Here is a 22,211-nt window from a genome sequence, read left to right as displayed (position 1 = left end):
TCCCACAACATTTCCATAATATAGTATACACAATTTGGTTGAAAACATTTCCATCTTTGTCCTTTAACACTATATTGCTTGTAATTTACACACTCCACTTTTCTCCACTCCACTGTCTTTTTACTTTACGTCACTGCATTGTATGGAATTTACAGTATGCTACTCCATTTTACAACACTACAGTATACGCTACTACATTCTACACTAATCCACTGTATGTTACTCCATTCTACTTGACCCATCTGGACTGCTCACATTGCAATGTACACCACTATTATACTTTTCAGCATTGAATTCAATTGCACTTTAGTGTATGCTATTTTGCTGGATGCCCGTAAACTGTAGAGCTCGCAACTCAACCCTATTCCACTGTGCTCTACTCCAATTCATGCTATTCTACTACATTCAATTAGACTACGGCCCACTTGATGGTATACAACTGGATTGTACGCTACTCCAGTCTCCACTACTACACTCTACGCCACTGCATTGTACTGAAATACACTATATGTCACTGCACTATACCACAATCAACTGTATGCTATTGTGTTGTACAAGAATACATTCTGCGCAACTCCACTAAACAACACTTCACTGAACTTTGCTAAACTGTACGCTTGTATAATTAACCCAATTGATTTGGACTGCACTCTACTCCACTATGTAGCACTCCATTTTAGATCTAAACAGTTAACATCACTAAACTCAACTTCATTACAGTAAACACTACTAAATTCTATGGTATGTCATTCTATCTCACTGTAGTTTATGCTACTCCACTCTACGCTATTGCACTGTACTGTATTACACTCTACCCCACAGTAACCTACAGTATACCGCTCTGCATCACTGCACTATATAGCACTCCAATATACTCCACTCCATTTTACATAATTTGACTTTACAATTCTACACTGTACCACTCTCCACTTTACGTAAGCCTGCTGTGCATCACTAAACTTAACCCCATTCCACTCTATAGCATTCCAGTATACCTCACTCCAGTGTACACTATTTCAATTTACACCACTCCACCACACTCCTCTGTATGCCATTCTACTGTATACTATTTCAATATAGGCCTCTAATCTATACAACACTTCAAGGTGTAGCACTGCACCGTATGCCACTACATTATATGAGGATACACTGTACAATATTTATAGGATGTCAATCCACTTTACCACACTCCACGTTATGCTATACTACTGCCTACCATTGCACTGTACAGCACTACACTCTATGCCACTCCAATAAATGCCACTCTATGCCACTCCAATAAATGCCACTCTGTTATATCCGACTTCCCTCTCCACCTCTCCACTGTATGCAACTCTACTCTCTGCCACTCTGCATGATGTTCCTCAGGGGTCTGCCATCAGCCCAATTTTATTTAATATATCTCTGAGCCCATTGTTTAACATAATTCGGGCTCACCATGTGAAATTAGTCAACTATGCTGATGACACCCAGATTATCTTATCCTTGGATGGAACCCAGTCTAACGCCTTGGAGGATTTTCATGCCTGTATGCTTGATACTGTGCAGTGGCTACGGAACAACTTCTACAATTTAATTCGGAAAAGACCGACATTTTATACTGTACAGTTGGGAAGGACCCTCCGCCCCTCCCTCATAACTTCTGGCCCCTTGTAACTTCTACTCCTCTGGCTCTGACTAAAACGGCGTGAAATTTGGGAGTCACATTTAGCGCCAACCTGTCTTTGGAGACGCAAGTGAATAAAACAGTGGGATGCTGCTTTGGTCTGATCGGTGCTCTGAGAAAGATCCTCCCGTTGCTTCCTAACTCGGCCAGAGCCTTAATAGTATGAGGCGTTATTTTATTTTAAGCAGACTTGATAACTGCAACGCCCTACTGTTGGAGTCACCAAAGTATCTGGTTCAGCGATTGCAATGCGTCCAAAATGCGCCAGCAAAATTGGTGTTGTCCAGACCACGAGACTCTTCTGCATCACTGTGTTTAGCCGAGCTACATTGACTCCCAGTGCTGCAAAGAATACATTTTGAGTCCTTATGTATAGTGTTCAGGGCTTTGCATGGATCTGGCTCTAAGACTCTGCAGAAGAAACTGGTTTGGTACACACCCACTTGGAGACTACGCTCCTCTTCTGCTTGTTTGGCTAAGGTCCCTAGTTTCAACAAGGTTAGAATGGGAGAGAGGGCTTTTAGCACTACTGCTGCGAGGCTATGGAACGAGCTACCACTTGAAATTAGACAAAGCAACACCTTGTCATGCCAGGTGAGCGTTGTTGGGGAAGGGAAATACTTTAAAGAGAGTAATTTTCTCTCTGGATTTACCTTCTCTCTTTGAAACTAATTAGCAGCAACATTGTTGTGGTGTGATCAGGGCTTTAAGTTTCAATATTATATACAAGCCACAGTTGCTGCTTATTTATCTTATGCAACTAACAACCATTGACAAATCCGGTAGTCCTGACTTGTTGTAGGTATGATATTACTTATTTTATCATATACCTCGATGCAATGACAGAAACAGCAAAATACTAATCGGGCGGCACACTATGCTAGGCACAGATTTTTAGCTTACGTGTTTTCAAGCCACGCCCTTAATTACATTAGCTACGCCCCTTTCATAAACCCTCCAATTTTTTCATCCCACTTAAAGCCCTGCCACCACGTCATTACTTTACCCCTCAGACCCATTCGTTCTTTTCATACCGATTTTGCTTAATGTTCCTTGTAAGCATATTATCTCACATGCAGGTCTATGTTTTCCTTCAGCGCTATAATACCGCTCGGCGAAGCTGCGCTATAGAAAACAATGTAATTAACTAAATGAAAAATATAAAAAGCTGTGCTGGTTTCTTAAATACGAGCTGTAATGCCTGAATGGGGTTTTCTTTCTGTCTCCTTTTTAGTGAGGAAATGTGACAAACTCACCTAAGCACTGCCCATCTCGTGCAAACGCAAAAACACTTAGGGGGAAATTTACCAAAAAGTCATGCAGCGCAGCCCCCCGCGAGGCTGCACTGTGTTGCCCGACAGGGAGGGAGCAGGAGAGAGCCATATCTTCAAAGATATGGCTCTCCCTTCCCCTTTCCCTTGCGCAGGCGCTAATTTCAGCTGCTGTGTGCTACGCACACACCTTAGCGCCATAGCGCTAGGGTGTGTGTGAGTCTAGCATAGGTTTTGTACAGTAAGGGCACCATTCCTGTACGAAATATGATGCCAAGACACAATGCAAAGCTTTTCCTACTTTGTATATATGCTGCACAGTGCAGCATGCATGCAAAGTCGGAAAAGGAAGGAGAAATGAAAGCATTTCTCCTTCCTTGCGCCTGCTTGAAAAGGGTGCCGTTTTCTCACGCTAAACTCAATCTACTTTATTTAGTAAATTAGGTTTAGTGTGAGAAACCTTGGGTGGTTACATGGGAATGCCCATGCTCCACCCTTGGTATTCCCCAATGGCAAAAAAGTAATGTGCTGGAAAGTTAATTGGGAAAAAAGAATTTTGCGCCTATTTGCGTCACTTTTGTGATGCGAACACGGCGCAAAATCTTAGTAAATCTCCCCCTCTTAGACTTAAATATTCTTCATCTAACAGAGCTTACCGAGGTCATTGTCAAAGTCAGGGGCATAGCTTCCATTGGTGCAGCAGGTGCAGTGACACCGGGCCCAGAGGCGCGAGGGGCCCACCGAATCCTGATTATTGCTGCATTTTATAATTCACACAGCCAGCAGCGAGCGGGCCCATTTCCTTCCTTGCATTAGGGCCCATGACACACTGGCTACGTCACTGGTCACAATGACTGAATACACTCACAGAGGGAGGGCAAGGAGGCAGCTTTGAAAAGCTCAGAACTGAAGGATGAAATAGTTCAGTCACTGTATTTTTGCGTTTGCAGAGAAGGGTCAACCCCCCAGGTTAATTTTCAGGGGTTTCTTCAGAATAAACATTGTTTTACTATAGGTGCAAGTTTCATGAGTAGGTTTGGAGAGGAGTATGGAGGCCCTTTCTAGACAAATTAAAACATTTCATCAAAACCTGTTACTGAAAGCAGTGTACTCACTGCGAGCTATAAATAAAACATACTAAAAGTTGGAAGAGCCTGTTCCTTGAGCAATGGTTTGGTTTGTAGCCTCCTGGTGCAGATTCGCAAAGCCAGATAAAATGAAATGTTTATCAAATTCGAATAGGCTTCTCACGTCAGTCATGATTAAATATGTTTTTTGCTCCATTTTATTTCCAGGAAATCTGTCCCAATCCTCAGTTTATTGTCGGAGGAGCCACTCGCACTGACATTCGGCAGGGGGCACTGGGTAAGTAGTACATATTGTTATATTTGTTTTGCTGGGCAAAGTCTGAGTTTCCCAAGATTCCTGCATTTTTTGTTTGAAATTCTGTCTCCGGTGAATCCCAGAAATTTGGTGAAGCTTCATGGCATCAGGGACGCCTCCATTTTCACTGATTTGTGTTTGTAGATATTGTATTGGAAGAGTGAATGAAAAATTTGTGCACAACGTCCCTTGTCAAATTGGATAAGATACTGGACGGGAAGTACCTGGAAATCTCCCTTGCTCTGCGTTGTTTGCTGCGATTGGCTATTCAGGGATGTTTTGCTAAGGTAGGCGGATCCACTCGTTGCCTGGTTCTCTACGGGCACATTGGAACCGGGAGTATTATCTGGTAGCTATGGTGATGCTGCCCTTGTTGTGTACTGCATATCTGAGGATGCATTGGGTTGAGGTGTTACAGGGCAGTTTCTGAAACATCTGTTATCAATCTCCGCTTGCACAAATATTGGCTTATCGAGCAGGCAGTGCCAGCTCTGGTTTGTCATACGCCTTCTTCTCCCTGTGAGTGAAACTGTGGATATTGGGTTCCTGTTCAGCAAAGTGAGCTAGTCACTATTATTATCATGCAGTTTGTACACACATTTTCATGTACCTCATCAATCTATGCACTCTTACTGTACTATGGATCAAGGGCCACTTTCTGACAGGGGCGTAGCTAGAGCTTGTGGCGCCCGGGGCTATCCCTCAGATTGCCGCCCGTTGGGGGGGGGGGAGGTGCTGGGGAAAAAGGACGGTGAGCACTTGAAAGATGTCCGAGAGACATGTAGTATTGCTGCTAATAGTTACCTCGATCATGCAAGTTACATGCACATACATGACACGGTCAAAGGCTACACAGTTGAATACACCGGTGACTGGCAGTACAAAAGAGAACACACAGATTGCATGATCTATCTGGGGACTCAGAAAAACCGCATGTGACATCCATCAGAGAGCTGTATTCACAGCCGGTCAGCTCATGGATAGCTGAACCCCGCTCCGGATAGCAGCAGGCTCGGAGGCGTAAAGACACACGCTGGCCTTTGAGTGACTGAAAAAGCCAGAAGGCCTAGAGTCCCGAGGCCTCTTCTAGGTGCTATTTCCCTCCTAAAGCGTGGCAGCCGAGGTCTCTGTGAATTCGTAGGTAGGAGCTGCCACTGGCTCCCTTAACAACCCTGGGCCCAACACGTCACTTTGTTTACAAAAATACCAGGGCCCTCCACTTTGCCAAACACCATTTATAAAGGCACTTAAAATGTCCAAACTGAGCAATCCCCAAAACAGAGCCGAGCTCCTCGCTTTATTCCACTACAGTAGCTCCCTTAATCACAACAGCTCACAAAAACCAATTGCAAACACTCACTTCCCTAATGCAGCAGCTTGCAAAAACAAGTTCCAAAACACTCGAAAATTCTCCCAAAATGAGTAATCCCGATCCCAAGCACAGACTCCGCATATACCACAAGGCTCCGAGACACCCGAGCTCCCTGGCAGATTCTAACCCAACACAATCGGACACTGGAAGCCCCTCTCTCTTGGAGTTGCCTGGAACCCCCTCACTGCAAACTTAAAAACGCTGTGAGGCTCCGATGCTCCTGAGCTGGGTGCCATACCGAGTCCGGCTGACACGAGGCTGTGCAGCCGATCGGGCCGGTTCCTTTCCAGAACCGTTGACCACCCGAAGAACAAGAGAAAAGGCAGCGCTGCGGTCTCCCTCCTGCACACAGGTTTCCCCGTATCCTCTGCTGTGGGCGGTGGCCGCGGCACTGGAGGCCTGTTGCGGCCGCGGCCGCCTTAATAATTTATTTGGGACACTGTGTTCAACTTCGTTTGTTCCCAACTTCCCAAAATAAATTATAAAGGCCGCCGCGGCCGCAACAGGCCTCAGTGCCGAGCGGCCGCCTCAAAAATGGTGCCGCCTGGGGCAGACCGCCCCCCACGCGCTACGCCACCCATATTACTTATGAAGGGGCAGCCAGCTGTAGATAAAAAAAACAGACCCCGCCTTGTTCTGAACCTCTAACAATCACCAACACTGGCCTCTCTAGAATGCACGTTTGGTTGATGATGTCAGCTGAGGCTCTGACATCTATTGCTGAACCATTGGACCCTGTAAAACCACTGCATTTGTAGCCTGTTCATCGGCGTTGGTGCCCTGCGCTAACCCCCAGGCTCAGGGGCGGGGGCCCACTCTCCTCAGTTAATGAAGGAGGCCCCGGCCCCCCACCTCAACTCTTCTTCAGTGAGAGAGGCTTATGCTAAAGCAGGCCTCTCTCCTCTGTGACTGAAGCAGGTGCAGGCTGTCTGCTGCTCCCAGCCCCTCACCCCTCCCTCTGACTGAAGAGAAACAAAGTATCAACATACATTGTTTCTCTTCAGTCAGAGCCAGAGGCAGGCCCAGGCACAGGACAAGGGTGGGGGCCCCAGAGACAGCAGTCTCCACTGCTCCTTGAGGCAGCACAGAGCAGGGACCCTGACAAGGAGGGGGGGAGGCTGTGGGCCCCAGAGAGCAGGAGCCAGCACAGAGCAGGGACCCTGACAAGGAGGGGGGGCTTGGGGCCTCAGAGAGCAGGAGGTAGCACAGAGCAGGGATCCTGACAAGGAGAGGGGGGGCTGGGGACCCCAGAGAGCAGGAGGCAGCACAGAGCAGGGACCCTGACAAGGAGAGGGGGGGGGGGGCTGGGGGCCCCAGAGAGCAGGAGGCAGCACAGACCACTGCTCAGGACCCTGACAAGGAGGAGGGGTCTGGGGGCTCCAGAGAGCAGGAGGCAGCACAAAGCAGGGATCCTGACAAGGAGAGGGGGGCTGGGGGCCCCAGAGAGCAGGAGGCAGCACAGAGCAGGGACCCCAACAAAGAGAGGGGGGGCTGGGGGCCCCAGAGAGCAGGAGGCAGCACAGAGCACTGCTCAGGACCCTGACAAGGAGAGGGGGGGGGAGAGAGGGGGGAGAAGGGTGCAAGACAGAGGGGAGAAGGGCGCAAGGCACAGAGGAGATGGGTGCAAGGCGGAGAGGAGATGGGTGCAAGGCGGAGGGGAGAAGGGTGCACGCTGGAGAGGAGAAGGGTGCAAGGCAGAGGGGAGAAGGGTGCAAGGCAGAGAGGAGAAGGGTGCAAGGCAGAGGGGAGAAGGATGCAAGGTAGAGGGGAGAAGGATGCAAGGTAGAAGGGAGAAGGGTGCAAGGCGGAGAGGAGATGGGTGAAAGACGGAGAGGAGATGGGTGAAAGGTGGAGAGGAGATAGGTGCAAGGCGGAGGGGAGAAGGGTGCAAGGCAGAGAGGAGAAGGGTGCAAGGCAGAGGGGAGAAGGGTGCAAGGCAGAGGGGAGAAGGGTGCAAGGCAGAGGGGAGAAGGGTGCAAGGTAGAGGGCGAGAAGGGTGCAAGGCAGAGGGCGAGAAGAGTGCAAGGGGGATGGTGATGTAGTAAAAAATGTGCCCCCACTGGAAACATTTCTGCGGACGCCCATGGCAACGCACACTACTTTGTGAGAGAGAGTGGAGAGAGAGAGAGTGGATAGAGAGAGTGGAGAGAGATAGTAGAGAGAGAGTAGAGAGAGTGGAGAGAGTAGAGAGAGTGGAGTGAGTGTAGAGAGAGAGAAGGGAGAGTAGAGAGAGAGAAGAGAGAGAGAGCGAGTGGAGAGGGAGTGGAGAGAGACAGTGGAGATAGAGTAGAGAGAGAGTGGAGAGAGATTAGGGAGAGAGTAGAGAGAGAGTAGAGACAGTGAGAGACAGTGTGGAGAGAGAGTGGAGAGAGAGAGTGGAGAGAGAGAGTGGAGAGAGAGAGTGGAGAGAGAGTGGAGAGAGAGTGGAGAGTGTGGAGAGAGAGACTGGAGAGAGAGAGACTGGAGAGAGAGAGAGAGTGGAGAGAGAGAGAGTGGGGAGAGAGAGAGAGTGGGGAGAGAGTGGAGAGAGAGTGGAGAGTGTGGAGAGAGAGACTGGAGAGAGAGAGACTGGAGAGAGAGAGAGAGTGGAGAGAGAGAGTGGGGAGAGAGTAGAGACAGTGGAGAGACAGTGGAGAGAGACAGTGGAGAGAGACAGTGGAGAGAGACAGTGGAGAGAGAGTGGGGAGAGAGAGTGGAGAGAGAGAGAGTGGAGAGAGAGAGAGAGTGGGGAGAGAGAGAGTGGAGAGAGAGAGAGTGGAGAGAGAGAGAGAGTGGAGAGAGAGAGAGTGGAGAGAGATAGAGTGGAGAGAGAGAGAGAGTAGAGAGAGGAGAGAGAGTGGAGTGAGTGTAGAGAGAGAAGGGAGAGAGAGAGTGGAGAGGGAATGGAGGGAGGGTGGAGAGTGGAGAGAGACAGTGGAGAGAGAGTAGAGAGAGAGTGGAGAGAGATTAGAGAGAGAGTAGAGAGAGTGAGAGACAGTGTAGAGAGAGACAGTGGAGAGAGAGTGTGGAGAGAGAGAGTGGAGAGAGAGAGTGGAGAGAGAGAGTGGAGAGAGAGAGTGGAGAGAGAGAGAGTGAAGAGAGAGAGAGTGAGTGGAGAGAGAGAGAGTGGAGAGAGAGAGAGTGGAGAGAGAGAGAGTGGAGAGAGAGAGAGTGGAGAGAGAGGAGCGAGAGAGACAGTGGAGAGTGAGAGAGAGAATGGAGAGAGAGAGTGGAGAGAGAGTGGAGAGAGTGGAGAGAGAGAGAGTGAGAGAGTGGAGAGAGTAGAGAGAGGGGAGAGAGTGGAGAGAGAGTGGAGACTGACGGACACAGAGTCTGAATACTGACTGACGGAGAGCCAGACTGGCTGAGAAACTGACAGAGAGAGAGATAGAGAGACTGACAATGAGAGAGAGAGAGAGACTGACAGACTGAGAGAGACTGAATGACAGAGAGAGAGAGAGACTGACTGACTGAGCGAGAGAGACTGACTCATTGAGAGAGAGAGAGAGAGAGAGAGAGAGAGACTGTGATGGAATTGGGGTCACAGTGTGTATGAAGCTATGCAATGCCTCTTAAGATTACTATTGTCTACTAATAAAAATGTATTATCAAAATGTGATCTTTGTAGTTACATCCGCTTTTGAAATACTGCATTGTCGGCTTTGTCTAATTTCTTAAAAAAGGAAACCAGACGGAGCAGTGGATGCCCTTTTGTCAAAATTGAGCGATGAGTGGGCCCGATGTTGTATATCATGACAGGAGTCTGCATCAGGAAACCCACCTAAACTTGGGCAACCTTCCCCGGCGTACTGATGGCAGAGACCCTGTAATGAATGGACCACCACCTATGATAGCCTGCTGGCAGACTAAGCCCAACCTTTAACTCCACCATCCAGTGTTACTTATAACGGCTGGATTGGTGACAGTGGCGTAACAATAACCCCGCATTCTCTGCAGTATGGCGGGTCGCTGGCCTGAGAGCTCTAGACTGGCACGGAGGATGGGAGGGGGGCCCCCTCCATGTAGTTTGCAGGGGGGCCCCCTCAAGTTTCGTTACGCCACTGCCCAGGCTTTCCTGATCATACAGCTGGAGAGGTCCATTCAGACCATCTAATGTCCAGATTATTGATACTGACACTAGGAGTTAGATCCTCTAATTCACTAAAATAGTGTATTGTCCTCAAATGACCCTTCGCTGTTTCCTGCTGATAGATCTCTTTCTTCTAAATTGGTTTCACTGAGGCATATCCAATAGTCTGCACACACTTCAGTGGTCTCACTGAGATGCATATTCGCACCTCTCCCTGCTTCTCATGATCGGCTTCAATTGGCACCTGAGTAACTCGACAGCGCGGTTGGAACCAAAATGGCACATAATGAACATGTGCTGTATAGTAGTAGCGTTCCACATCTGGAACTAAAATCCCCACATCATAAGGCAGTTTGAGCATCTCCCATCTTAACCTTGGTGAATCAAATGCCTTCTCTGCATCTAAAAAAACACAGAGATAGCGTTCATTTCAGGTCTTCTTTGGTGCATAACTGCAAAGAGGGTTCCAGATTGTTGAATGTGTCCCTTCCAGACAGGAGTGAATCTATTGGCTATAATATGTAGGAGCATTCTATTATCAAGGTTTGAGATTCTGTAAGACCAGCAGTTTAGCACATACCCACGGGGTTTCAAAATAGCAGTAATACCAAACCTTCCTAGTGGTCAGAGGTGCTTCTCTGATTCCAACTCTCCAAGAGATAGGTCTGCCAGTAATGGTGCCAGTATTGCCTTCAAAGGTTTATAGAACCCTGCTGGGAGTCCATTGGTTCCAGGGGCTTTGTGCCCCGCTAGGCCCTCTGTAGCAAGTATTAACTCTTGGGAGTCAGTGGGTACAAGCAACAGGGCCGGCTCTAGGCTCATGGTGGCCCTGTGCAGGGAGCGTAGGTGGGGGCCCCGGAAGAGGGGGTCCGGACGGGGCAGAGCTCAGGAAGGTGTTTTAATAATACGTCCACTGGAATTATGGCGTGCGTCACTGCCGGTGTCGGCGCGATCAGGCAGCACTGGGCATGGCAGTCCAGGCCTGTGTATCATCCAGTTACGATATGACGGCGTCCCGCCCCCCTCCTATTTCTTCCTGTGATAGAGGGAGTTACCTAGATCTTTATTCGACACGTTCAGCTAGTCCCACTTTCAAATCCAGCAGGAGTAGTGTGTATTCTACGATATTTAGGTCCACGTTTAAGATGAGAAAAGCAAACTACAAGTCCCATAATACAAAGTGCAGAGGGCTAAAAACCTAGGACTGGCTACAGGTCTCACTCTTGATGCGGGCGGGGGCACTGGCAGCTGTGTTGCTTGCGCGGTACCTTTAACACTCTACATGTGACCCCTTCAGTTTTATCCATTTCGAAAGAGATTGGTGAAGTTAAGAAAGCTCTGATTAAACCACTTTTAGCTGTATAGCAGCTCAGTGGGTTGATCAGCTGCTGCAGAGGTCAGTATATAATTTGTAAATCGGGCGTTCATCCTGCCAAGGTTGCTAAAATCCGTGCCCCTTGAATAAGGTACGAAACATATATTTTATTTCAACTAAAAGAGAAGATGTATTTGTGGTGTGGACTAATAAGTGGTCAGGAGTTTAGTTTCTGCATCAACTAGAAGTGTCACAAACACTGAACGGGGTCCATGGTGCACTGCAGCAGGGCAGGCTTTCATTGTAAGACTGTTCCCACTCGAGGCTGGCCTGCACATTGCACAACAGTGCCTGTCAAATAATATTCACAGATTGAATGTATCTTTGTTGTGTCTATACCTGCAAGTCCGCTGTCCGCTGAGACTCTCACCGTTCCAAATTTGAAGGGTCGGGGAAGAGTCGAGATGCCGGAGTCGGACAGAGGTGTATTAATGTTCTTTATTCTCACACGATGACGACGCACGCACTCTCCCTGGCGCCGGGAGCGTGACCACCGTGACGCGTCACAGCGGCTAAGAGCAGCAGGTGCAGTTGCGCACTGTCCCAGGCCCGTCACGTCATTGGTAGTAGGGCTAAGATTGACGGCCCTGGGACCCAAACTGCTGGCTGGCTGGGCAAGTGAAACTGAAAACAACAACGCTGCCATTGCTAGCCGGGGTCGGAGCCGGAGGCCGCCAAATCCTGCCAGGGGGCCGCCAGTGCCACGAACGATCCTTCCGATCCATAGCTGCCAAGGTTTCAGATTACTTATGTGTGACATTTTCTGAATATCAGTGAAATTATGAGTGACATTCAACGACAATGAGTGACACTTTCTTGCAAGCAAAAATCAAGTAATGGAGACAAGGGAAATTGATACTTTCAGAAATTACACCCATTTGAGCAACGAGAAACTCTAAGATTATCTTAAAACTGCTGCAAAGGACCAGAAATAGAAGGGCAGTCCTCCTCAATAGGTGGCAAAAGCAATACCACATCCTTCTTCAGCTTTCTCCCATGTACATACTCCTTCAAAACACCAACTTGTCCCTATAAAACTCCCATACATTAGCATAATCTCCTCTCATCCTACACTTTACACCTGCTCGCACCACAGAACTGCAGATAATTGACACTGAGCTCTCAGTTTTAAATTTGCCATTCCATGCTACTAAACCTCACCAGAGTGATCAGTAAATCCAATCTTCTTTTTGTAAACTATTGCTGTAACTGGGCAGATGGTGTGGGGTACCGAGTACCTGCACTACTTTAAATTAAAAGGGAGAGCATCGGCACTTCGCAGCAATGCTGTCAAATTTAATGGGAGAACAGTGGCACTTTGAAGGAGAAAATAGGTACTGCGGATAAGTACCAACACCTTTTGTATGTTTTCATTTAAAGTTCTACCTGCAACATTTCATTGGTATACGTCACTCCCCCAATTGCAGCCATCACTCTATGAGCACGGATTGAAAGCCCCTTCTGGACAGGCCACTAACAAACTTTCTCCAGTATGGGTTCCGCTAAATTTGCCAGTCGCCCGAACTGGTGCTGGAAGTGCTCCGACAGCAGCAGTCACTGGGCCTCTCTTGAATTAGGGGGCTCAGTGCAGAGTTGACAGTCTACAATACTCGTTCACCGCTGCCAAATCAGGTTATCAAGCAGTCACAGGCTCTGGTCTGCTCTGCTTTATCAAGAAAGTACAGCACAGCGCTCGCCTGGATGGACACAAGAGCCCCGCCATTCCCGGAACACACGTGGAGCCTAGGCAGGTGAAGAATGCTTTGTATCACAAGCCCGCCCAGAATCTCTGCCTGGGGGCTGGGCTGGCGAAGCAGTAGGGGGCACTGCAGGACGTAAAACACTGTTGTCAGTGCGAGCGCGATCTCTTCACACTGGTCTGACAAAGATAAAGCCTAGTGGACCGGGGTGCCCATAACCTCTGAAGAACGAGGAGACTGAGCAGGCCTGCAGTACAAATTACTGTGAATTTTAAATCAAATGATGATCTTGCAGATAACCAGTCGGTCAGAAGGATGGCGAGAGAGACCGAGTAGCTCTGTCTGCATATTTTAGTGTGTGTCTCAATTAAATTAATATCATATCATCTGCATGACTGTGCGTGCACGCGGCTCTGCGTGACAAGTTAATATACAACACACTTTCAGTGGCAGCAGGCATCAACGCGGCATGGCCAAAGTAAAGGTAATTAATTATAAGTAGAACTTACTTGAACTACTACTTCAGAGACGGTCTCTGTCTGCGTTGGGTTGGTCCTGGTCCTGCGCCGGCCGCGGTGAACACGGGGGTCGGCCGCAGAGCCAGTCTCCCAGCTCGGCCGCAGTGTTGCCTGCGCCTGATGCCACTCCTCAATCTGCACGCGGGCGGCCATGCTGAGGAAGCAGTAATTTGGCCAATTATGCTGCAGCTGGCTGGCCTGGAATCTAACGGGGTTACAAACTTATTATGCGCACACAGCAGCGTGTGGTGTTCACAACGCACCAGGAGAGGACTTGACGCGACCGTCAGCCTCATTCGAGTTCCCCGCCGCTTCTGACCACATGACTTCCTCCAAGACGTGACAGAAGGCAGAGGTCACATCCGGATAATCCCCCCAACGGTGCCACAGCCACTAGCAAGCAACCACTGCTGGGGCAGGCCCCGCCTCCGGGTCTCGGTAATTTGGAAGGGCCGCGAGCGTGAAATATGCAGCCTGGCAGCAGGGGCTGATTTGTAACATTGTAACACTCTCAGCCAGAGGCTGTTGAGCTGCAGGCAAGACTTTAACTACCTGCTGGCAAGTCTGCGGGGAGCAGCAGAGCCGGCACACTGTGTCACAGATGCCAGCGGCGCTCGCAAGCACAGTGGCTTAGCCAGTTTCAGCGTGACATTAAAAATGCGTGACAATGCATTTCAGTGCGGTGATGCAGAAAACCGCACTGAAATGCGTTAGTCACACTTGATGCGTGATACTTGGCAGGCCTGCCGATCTGTCGTGGCGGCCCCTGGGGTTTGGTGGCCCTGTGCAGGTGCACACTTTGCACATGCCTAGGGCCCGCCCTGCAAGCAAGTATTCTCTAGCACCACCCTCAATCCTTGCATGGGCAATATCATCAAGATACTGCTGAATGCTAAAATTAGTAGCCTTCGTTCAGCTTGTGTATAAGTTTGTATAGTGGGAATGAAACCCCCGGACAATAGCAGATGTTCCCCCTACCGTTTTCCCAGTGTCAAGTTTCAGGGTGGGAATAGTAAAGTTTCAGGGTGGGAATAGTGTTATGCGAATGTCCTTTCCGTATTAGCCATGAGAGGATATAGCTTAGCCTATATCCCTCATGATAATTTCATGTCTCAGTGTCTTTGAAGGTATGTTGAGTTTCTCTGTCCACTAGTTCTTGATGCATTTGTATAGCATTGTTCAGCTCAATCAATGTCTGCTGGTTGTGATCATGCTCATATTGTTTTTCCAGTTCTGCTTTCTCCAGCTATGCCCTTATTAACTTAAATGACTCCGACATATTTGCCTATTGTGAATCCCCTGATGTACACCTTAAATGCTTCCCACACCATGGCAAAGTGCATGACTGAACTCTATTGTTCTTAAAGAATTTGATTATGGCTGCCTGGATTTTCCCTCTAAAAGCTGTATCTCTAAGAGCACTATTAGGGAAGCGCCAATGTCCTTGTGCCTGTGTTATACAAGGAAGTCCAATTCTGAGAGTGACCGGAGAATGATCAGAAAGGTTTTGCGTGAGATGTGTGACATCCACAGACTAAGGCAGGACCTCACTAGAGGACAACCAAAATCAAGCCTTTCCGCATTAGTGAATGGAATTTGAAGTCAGGAAATTACCCAGATCCGTTTTTTGTGATTTACAATTTGTTGTTACAGTTAAAAACAACAAAACTTTTTTGTGACTTGATGCATTGAGCTATTCTGGTTGTGCAGCCCACACACCTTCTTTCTAGCCCTTATATCCTGCCAGTTCTTCATATATGCGTTTATTCTCAGTCAAGGTGCAGAAGGTATGACCAAAAATAAATATTAAGAATGAAGCAATCTCAAAGAGCTAGGAGTGTGGACCAACAAAGGGTGGGTCAGCAGCCTTCAGGAAATCCCCATTTAGCTGAAAACCTATGCCTATTTGTGAGATATTAAAGTCTAAGGCACTCCTCTTACATTCTGCCCAGGGGGGCATCAAAGTGCTTTACGCCACTACCGTAAGTGAAAGGCAGAGACAGCGCAGAGTAATGGCAGATGCCCCGTTTAAGTTGACTTTAATTTCAGAGAAGATACCATTTTGGACCAGGATGAACTAGTTTGGTGTATGTGACCCATACGCCATTGTGGTCAGCCTGAAATCGAGCCTGAAATCGAGCCTGGGTTCTGGTCAACTTCGAACAGTGACTAGTGCTTGACGCTTTACTTTTACTGGGCGCTTTTTGCTTGAAATCTTTAAAAGTTCATATCTCCAGTTCTCCTCATTAGTTGTTTGTTATTTTAGTATCACTTTACTCCTTACATTATTCTCAAATCTTTGCAATTGGTTGTGGGATTTGTATTGTGTTGTGTTTTGGCTTTTTGACTGTATTGTTACTGCTAAATACTTCACACACTTTCCTAAATTAAGCCTGTCTGTTCGGTGCCATAGCTACCCAGGTTGAAATTATTAAACCAGTGTTTTACCCTGACATGTTTGTGGTATTATTCCATGTGGTGAACTCACATCTACCTTTATTAATAACCCATTGTCTTACAATGACAAAAGGAGGAGCGACCAAGAGAAAAAGACAAAAAGAGAATAAGAGAGAGGGAAAAAACGAGAGAGAGAGACATGGAATAATCATCTGAAATTTTGAGCTCAAGCACTGGTGGTTGTTTGGTGAATCCAAGAGCAGCTATTTATGGCATCAGCATTGACCCATCTTTATACCGGTCTCATCCCACTTACCTCGGTATACAGACCCTCGGTGCTTGCAGAAGTGTCACCTCAACATCTGCTGCCTCTGTGGCTGAGTAGACCTGGAATTGTCCTTTGAACACCCTGCCCAACAGCTGATTGGTGTCTACTTCAAGGGAAGAGGATGTGGCCTCCCGGCCAGAGCTGCCGACTTTGGAGCTGGGGAACCTGGTTCGAGCCTCGGCGCTGGCTCAGCATCCTGTGATTCTGGGCAAATCACTTAATCTCCTTGTGCCTACCCAAAAAAAAACCACATTAATGTGTCTTTGTGTAACATAACTGGTGCTCATGTAAAGCGCCCCAATACCTTCGGGTCGAGCTTGCGCTATATAAATCTGCACACAAAAAAAGCTGCTTGAGGCCTGCTCTAACAAGCTGTTGCAAGAGGCATCACACAAAAGCTTGTAGTTTTCATGGAAGCACAATTTTTCCTCATGAAAACAAGCTTGTCATTTTTAGTAAATTCATATTTGGTGCCAGGTATGGACAGGTCTTACTGCCTCATGTGGACATATTCAGCATTTCCCGCCCATCAAGCTTCATTACGGTGGTGTAATGCAAAATGACGCCCCACCAGCAGAATGAGAGGCCCTGAGACTCCCATATCTCACAGATATTAATTGGCCTTGGGATGAACGGGGACCCCTGATGGTTTTGGGGCCCTCTGAAGGACTGGGGGCCCCTCTTGCACCGCATGGCTGAAAGGGCCCCTGCTTCAGTAAATAACAAGGATATTTGTGATATTACAGATTTATTGAATTGTGGCAGGCGGCGATGGCCACAATATGTCGAGAATATGCCAGGGCCAACATTGTAGCAGCATGAGAAGAGGATGACTTTGTTAAATTATGGGACCAGTATCAGTACAACAGTTTTTAAAAAACAGTTGTGCCAGAGAGGCTAAATTACACATGCCTTCAGTCGAAGAAGGGAGTTGCCATTTGAAATCATCTTCTTGTTTAAAGAAATGCATTCAACATATAAACCAATCAATTGAAAGAAACCCTCGCGTTTAATTGTGAACTAGAAAAGTTTACACTCCAAAAAAGGCACCAGTGTGTTCAAGCTCAAGTTCAGAGATTTATATAGCGCACTACTCACCCAGAGGGTCTCAAGGCGCTAGGGGAGGGGGGGTTTATGTTTTGTCGAATAGCCAGGTTTTAAGTTCTTTTCTGAAGGAGATGTGGTTCTGAGTGAGGCGGAGGTGAGTGGGGAGTGAGTTCCAGGTCTTGGCCGCCAGGAAGGAGAAGGATCTGCCACCCATGGTGGATTTTCGGATGCGCGGTACTGCGGCGAGGGCTTGATTGGAGGATCTTAGTTGGCGGGTGGGTGTGTAGAAGGACAGTCGAGTGTTGAGGCATTCGGGTCCTAGTTTGTAGAGGGCCTTGTGCGCGTGGGTGAGGAGACGGAACGTAATTCTCTTGTTGACGGGGAGCCAGTGGAGGTCTTTCAGGTGTCCGGTAATGTGATCTTGGCGAGGGATGTCCAATATGAGTCTCGCTGATGCGTTTTGGATGCGTTGGAGTTTTTTCTGTAATTTTGCTGTCATTCCGGCGTATAGTGTGTTACCATAATCCAGACGACTCGTGACCAGTGCGTGGGTTACAGTCTTTCTTGTCTCGGGGGGGATCCAGCGGAAGATCTTTTTGAGAATACGAAGTACGTTGAAGCAGGAGGATGAGACTGCGTTGACTTGTCTGGACATTGAGAGAGAGGAGTCTAAGATGAAGCCAAGGTTACGTGCGTGGTCTGTGGGTCTGGGTGCTGTGCCCAGAGCGGAAGGCCACCAAGAGTTGTCCCAGGCAGAGGGGGAAGATCCTAGGATGAGCACCTCCGTTTTGTCTGAGTTGAGTTTTAGGCGGCTGTGTTTCATCCATTCGGCTACTTCTTTCATGCCTTCGTGAAGATTGGTTTTGGCGGTGTTAGGGTCTTTGGTGAGGGAAAGGATTAACTGGGTGTCGTCGGCTTAGGAGATGATGTTAAGGTTGTGTTGGCGCGCGATGGATGCGAGTGGGCCCATGTAAACGTTGAAGAGGGTGGGACTGAGTGATGATCCTTGTGGTACGCCACAGATGACTTCAGTGGCCTCTGAGTTGAATGGGGGGAGACGGACTCTTTGAGTTCTCCCGGCGAGGAAAGAGATGATCCAGTCCAAGGCTTTTCCTTGTATGCCGATGTTGCTGAGGCGTTGTATAAGGGTGCTGTGACAGACTGTGTCGAAAGCGGCGGAGAGGTCAAGTAGGATGAGGGCCACTGTTTCTCCGTTATCCAGTAGTGTTCGGATGTCGTCTGTCGCTGCAATGAGGGCGGTTTCGGTGCTGTGTTTGGCTCGAAATCCGGACTGAGAGGGATCGAGGGAGTTGTTGGATTCAAGGAAGGCGGCGAGCTGGCTGTTGACGGCTTTCTCAATGACTTTGGTGGGGAATGGGAGGAGGGATATGGGTCGGTAGTTTTTAAGTTCAGAGGGGTCTGCTGTGGGTTTCTTCAGGAGGGCGCTGAGTTCGGCGTGTTTCCAGCTTTCTGGGAAGGTAGCGGAGTTTAAGGAGCAGTTGATGACATCACGGAGTGAAAACAGTGAAAAGAAAGGAATGGGCGTGGTAGGGTATGTGAGGGACTGGGTAAAGGTGGTGTGACATCAATAGCATCACAGTAAAATCAGTAGACCTTTACATTCTGGCTTGTACACATGTTCCCTAGTCACATCACACATAGGCTAGACTAATCCAAATCGTTAGATCCTATGGTGTGTCAGGTTGGTGTAGTCTACGTTTCGACCCCGTAGATAGTTAAGGGTTAGTAGTGCCTCGTGTTGGGGTAGTTGTAGGGACGGTCTACATCTGAGAGCACTACTCAAGTAATGTTTTGAAAACTATGTGTATAACTTTGATTACAAAAAGTTATCCTTTAATGTGATTAAGCAACTGTGATTCAGACAAATAAATGTAACTGGATTTTGAACATAAGAATATTTTGCAGTCTATTATATCTATTTAGGCAATGAATAATAAATGACGTTATATATATATGTGGTGAACGTATGTATGGTTGAATACAGCTTTGAAATAATTGTTTAATAATGATTCAAACTCGGACCATTTTCTATGAAATAAGCACTGCAATGGGAACGCCAAAGGAAGTACCTGCACGACATAGACTACTGCAGGCCATGCCGTGCAGAAACTGGTGTGCATAGGTAATAACATGAAAGGGTACTCCCACAATTAATTTTAGGTCTAGAGGAGGGAGAAACTACAAAAAACACCAATAAGGAACCTCTAAACTGACCTATATTATTTCAGAGTGACTCAATCTACAATTTTAATGGATGCAACACTATTGAGAAAGTTTCAACCAGACATATTGTTTTTCATTTTATTTATTTTTCTTTTTTTCTTCTACTATTTGTTTTCGTTTGATTTTCAAGAAACAAACATATTTGTAAAGTTTTTAGAAATACATTATAAAAATATATAGCTAGACATATTCATTTGGTACATAAGTACCTTTACTAAATAAATAAAATGGAAAACAATATGTCTGTTTGAAACTTTCTCAATAGTGTTGCATCCATTAAAATTGTAGATTGAGTCACTCGTAAATAATATAGGTCAGTTTAGAGGTTCCTTATTGGTGTTTTTTGATACTGGTGTGCATACACAGCGGGCACATGTTGTGCCCTCTGTGTTTATCCTATGTGCATCGCCGTGACATGAGGCACCAGGGGGCCCTGTGTGGCCCCCTTTGATTCCTCACTCCACACTTTTCATGGCAGTTACACTGCAGTGAAAAGTATGGGGGTGAAGAATCTCATAATATGCTTGGCAGGGTCGCAACGGCCCGCCAAGCATATTATGACCTCAAGACCGCCACGCCACTACCAGGGATCTCTGATCCCTGTTGGTTGTGGTGGTCCCAGGGCTGCTCGACTGCCCTGATCCTAATAGGGTGGTCAGAAGATCGCAAGACCCGCAAGACTTGTAATGAGCCCCTATATTTTAAAAATAATTATTAACATATACATAAACAACATTAGCACATAAAATTAATATATCAACAAAAAATCATTAAAATAATAACAAAATATATATTTGTAACCACTATATTAGTGAATACAAAATTAAAAACATCAATATTATTTAAAACAATATTACTTACCTTAAAATACAATATTCTTGTCAACGATATTTGTGCATCACAATATTTGTGTGCCACAATATTTAATTTAAGATATTTCTGTTTTCCCATATTTTTATTTTGTCCAAACATCCTCTATTAAATGTACAGGGGTCAAGCAGTATATGTAATGTAATGTATGTTAAATTGCTAAAACATAGTCTGTCCTGTTTTCAGTGTTTATTTTTTTGTGGATTTCAGTTGTGTTTTCCAAACCTTTTGAAATCAGTGCTTATGAGTGTCTATTCAACTGCCTAAACCCCAAAATAAAAAAAAGTGTGTTTTCCAGTGTTTACAAAGCATGTTGATTTTTTGTGGTGATTGCCATAAAGCATCTAATGAATTCAAAGGAGTAGTAATGCAGGATATGTAGTGTTTTCCCATAGGCACTCTGTATAATGGACTTATGTAAGACTGTTTTAAACATTGAACGTAAGTGCATTGCACTCTCTCAATCACATATCATCACCTCTCATACTCACTATGTCAGGATTCTGTCTGATTGACAGGATTATTAGTGAATTAAAAAAGCAAGAGTGCTATATTCAAACGCTTCAATAAATACATTCCTGGACACAGTTGGAGGTCATTCACCTACACATTACAGAATATTATTACATTGTAGGGGTGTTCAGCCTTGCCAACCGCATAGTACCTTGTGAAACCTTTAACATTTGGGAGTTCACCAGATTAATATGTAGCCCCACATACTAAGGCACCTGAAACTGTTACTGCTGTTGTTTGGACATTCATATCTGCCAAGTTACCAGTGGCAAATGTCTCACATTAAAACAGTCCTGACTTTTTAACAGACATCACATTGTATTCTGGGACTTGACATTCTGTGGTTAACATTGTAACTTTGCGCTCAAAAACCCCACCAGTACAGTGTAGTTGGGTAAAAATCCAGGATTAGCTGAAGGTATCACATATAACAATGGGCCACCTTGCAGCTATTCATTTAGCTGGTAGGAGTAAAGACGTATGTAATAGTTTTCGCAACTATTCCATGTGCATGTTGACAGCACTCTCTTCACAGATACCAGTCTCTAAATCTTGCATTGAATATTTAAAGTCTGGGGTGTTTGGCAGCTGACCTGCTATCAATACTGACTTGCTAGAAAAGGGGGCAGAAGTTTCAAAAGTTTCTACCCAATCTGAGTCTGTGTGAAAATGTGATATGACATATTGGTCATTATTTAAATGAACCAGCCATTTCAGTGCACAAATTGAGCACCGCCAAAAGACCAAATATGATTTCAATGTTCCAAAATTCTCCACAGTGTAAAAAATAATTAGATCAGACCTAAAACATGCTTATGAACCCCACACATTTAATTCAAGCACACGCAACTGGAAAAAACAAAAGGAAGAAGAAACAATATTTTGGTGACGTCTCCAAACAACAAATCTCAAGCAGAATAATCATAGACCAGTCTTTCTTGCTGATTCCTTGTACAACAAAGTTACATTGTCTTGGCCCTTCAGGAAGAAACAAAAATGACTCATTCCCTCTCATTTTCCTTCCATTAAAAAGCAGTGTTTATATGTATACACTGTTGAAGGCTGTTTCCCTTTCAGTGAGATTTTATTAGCTATAATAGGCTTAAACCAAAAACAGGCTCGCCTTCTAATACTATTTTTGGGACTGTAAGATCATATTAACTGAGGCTCCCCATTCACGGAGAACAAGTACCAGATCAGCTTTTCCAAATTAAGAAGATAATAAAAGATAGCTCCAGTCTGATCATTGCTAAATTAACTTTAAGAATAAATAGATACACAAATCACAGTGTTTCAATCAAGCAAAACCATACAGTAAGATTTCTAATCTCAAAAGAGACATATGAGACTACCTATGACATAACTGTTATACTAAACTAGAATATGAAACAAATAATTCAATTAAACTCCAGCTGTTGCAGAGAGAACCATTTCATTATATTTTTTAAGACATCCACA

At 46.3% G+C, this 22,211-nt stretch overlaps 1 protein-coding gene across 2 annotated transcripts in view; it reads left to right on the top strand.

The window, feature by feature from the left end:
* The window catches only part of CAPN8 (calpain 8), a 204,115-nt gene that overhangs the window by 36,832 nt on the left and 145,072 nt on the right, over positions 1 to 22,211 (top strand). For both annotated transcript variants that reach the window (XM_086927961.1, XM_086927960.1), the window contains exon 2: positions 4,233 to 4,302. In XM_086927961.1, coding sequence (XP_086784087.1) covers positions 4,233 to 4,302 — 70 coding nt within the window. The remainder of the gene's footprint in view (positions 1 to 4,232; positions 4,303 to 22,211) is intronic.

This window comes from Lissotriton vulgaris, chromosome 6 (genome assembly GCF_964263255.1).
Source record: "Lissotriton vulgaris chromosome 6, aLisVul1.2, whole genome shotgun sequence".
Lineage (NCBI taxonomy): Eukaryota > Metazoa > Chordata > Amphibia > Caudata > Salamandridae > Lissotriton > Lissotriton vulgaris.
The sequence above is the reverse complement of the archived record's forward strand: the minus strand, read 5'-3'. Positions and strand labels throughout refer to the sequence as shown.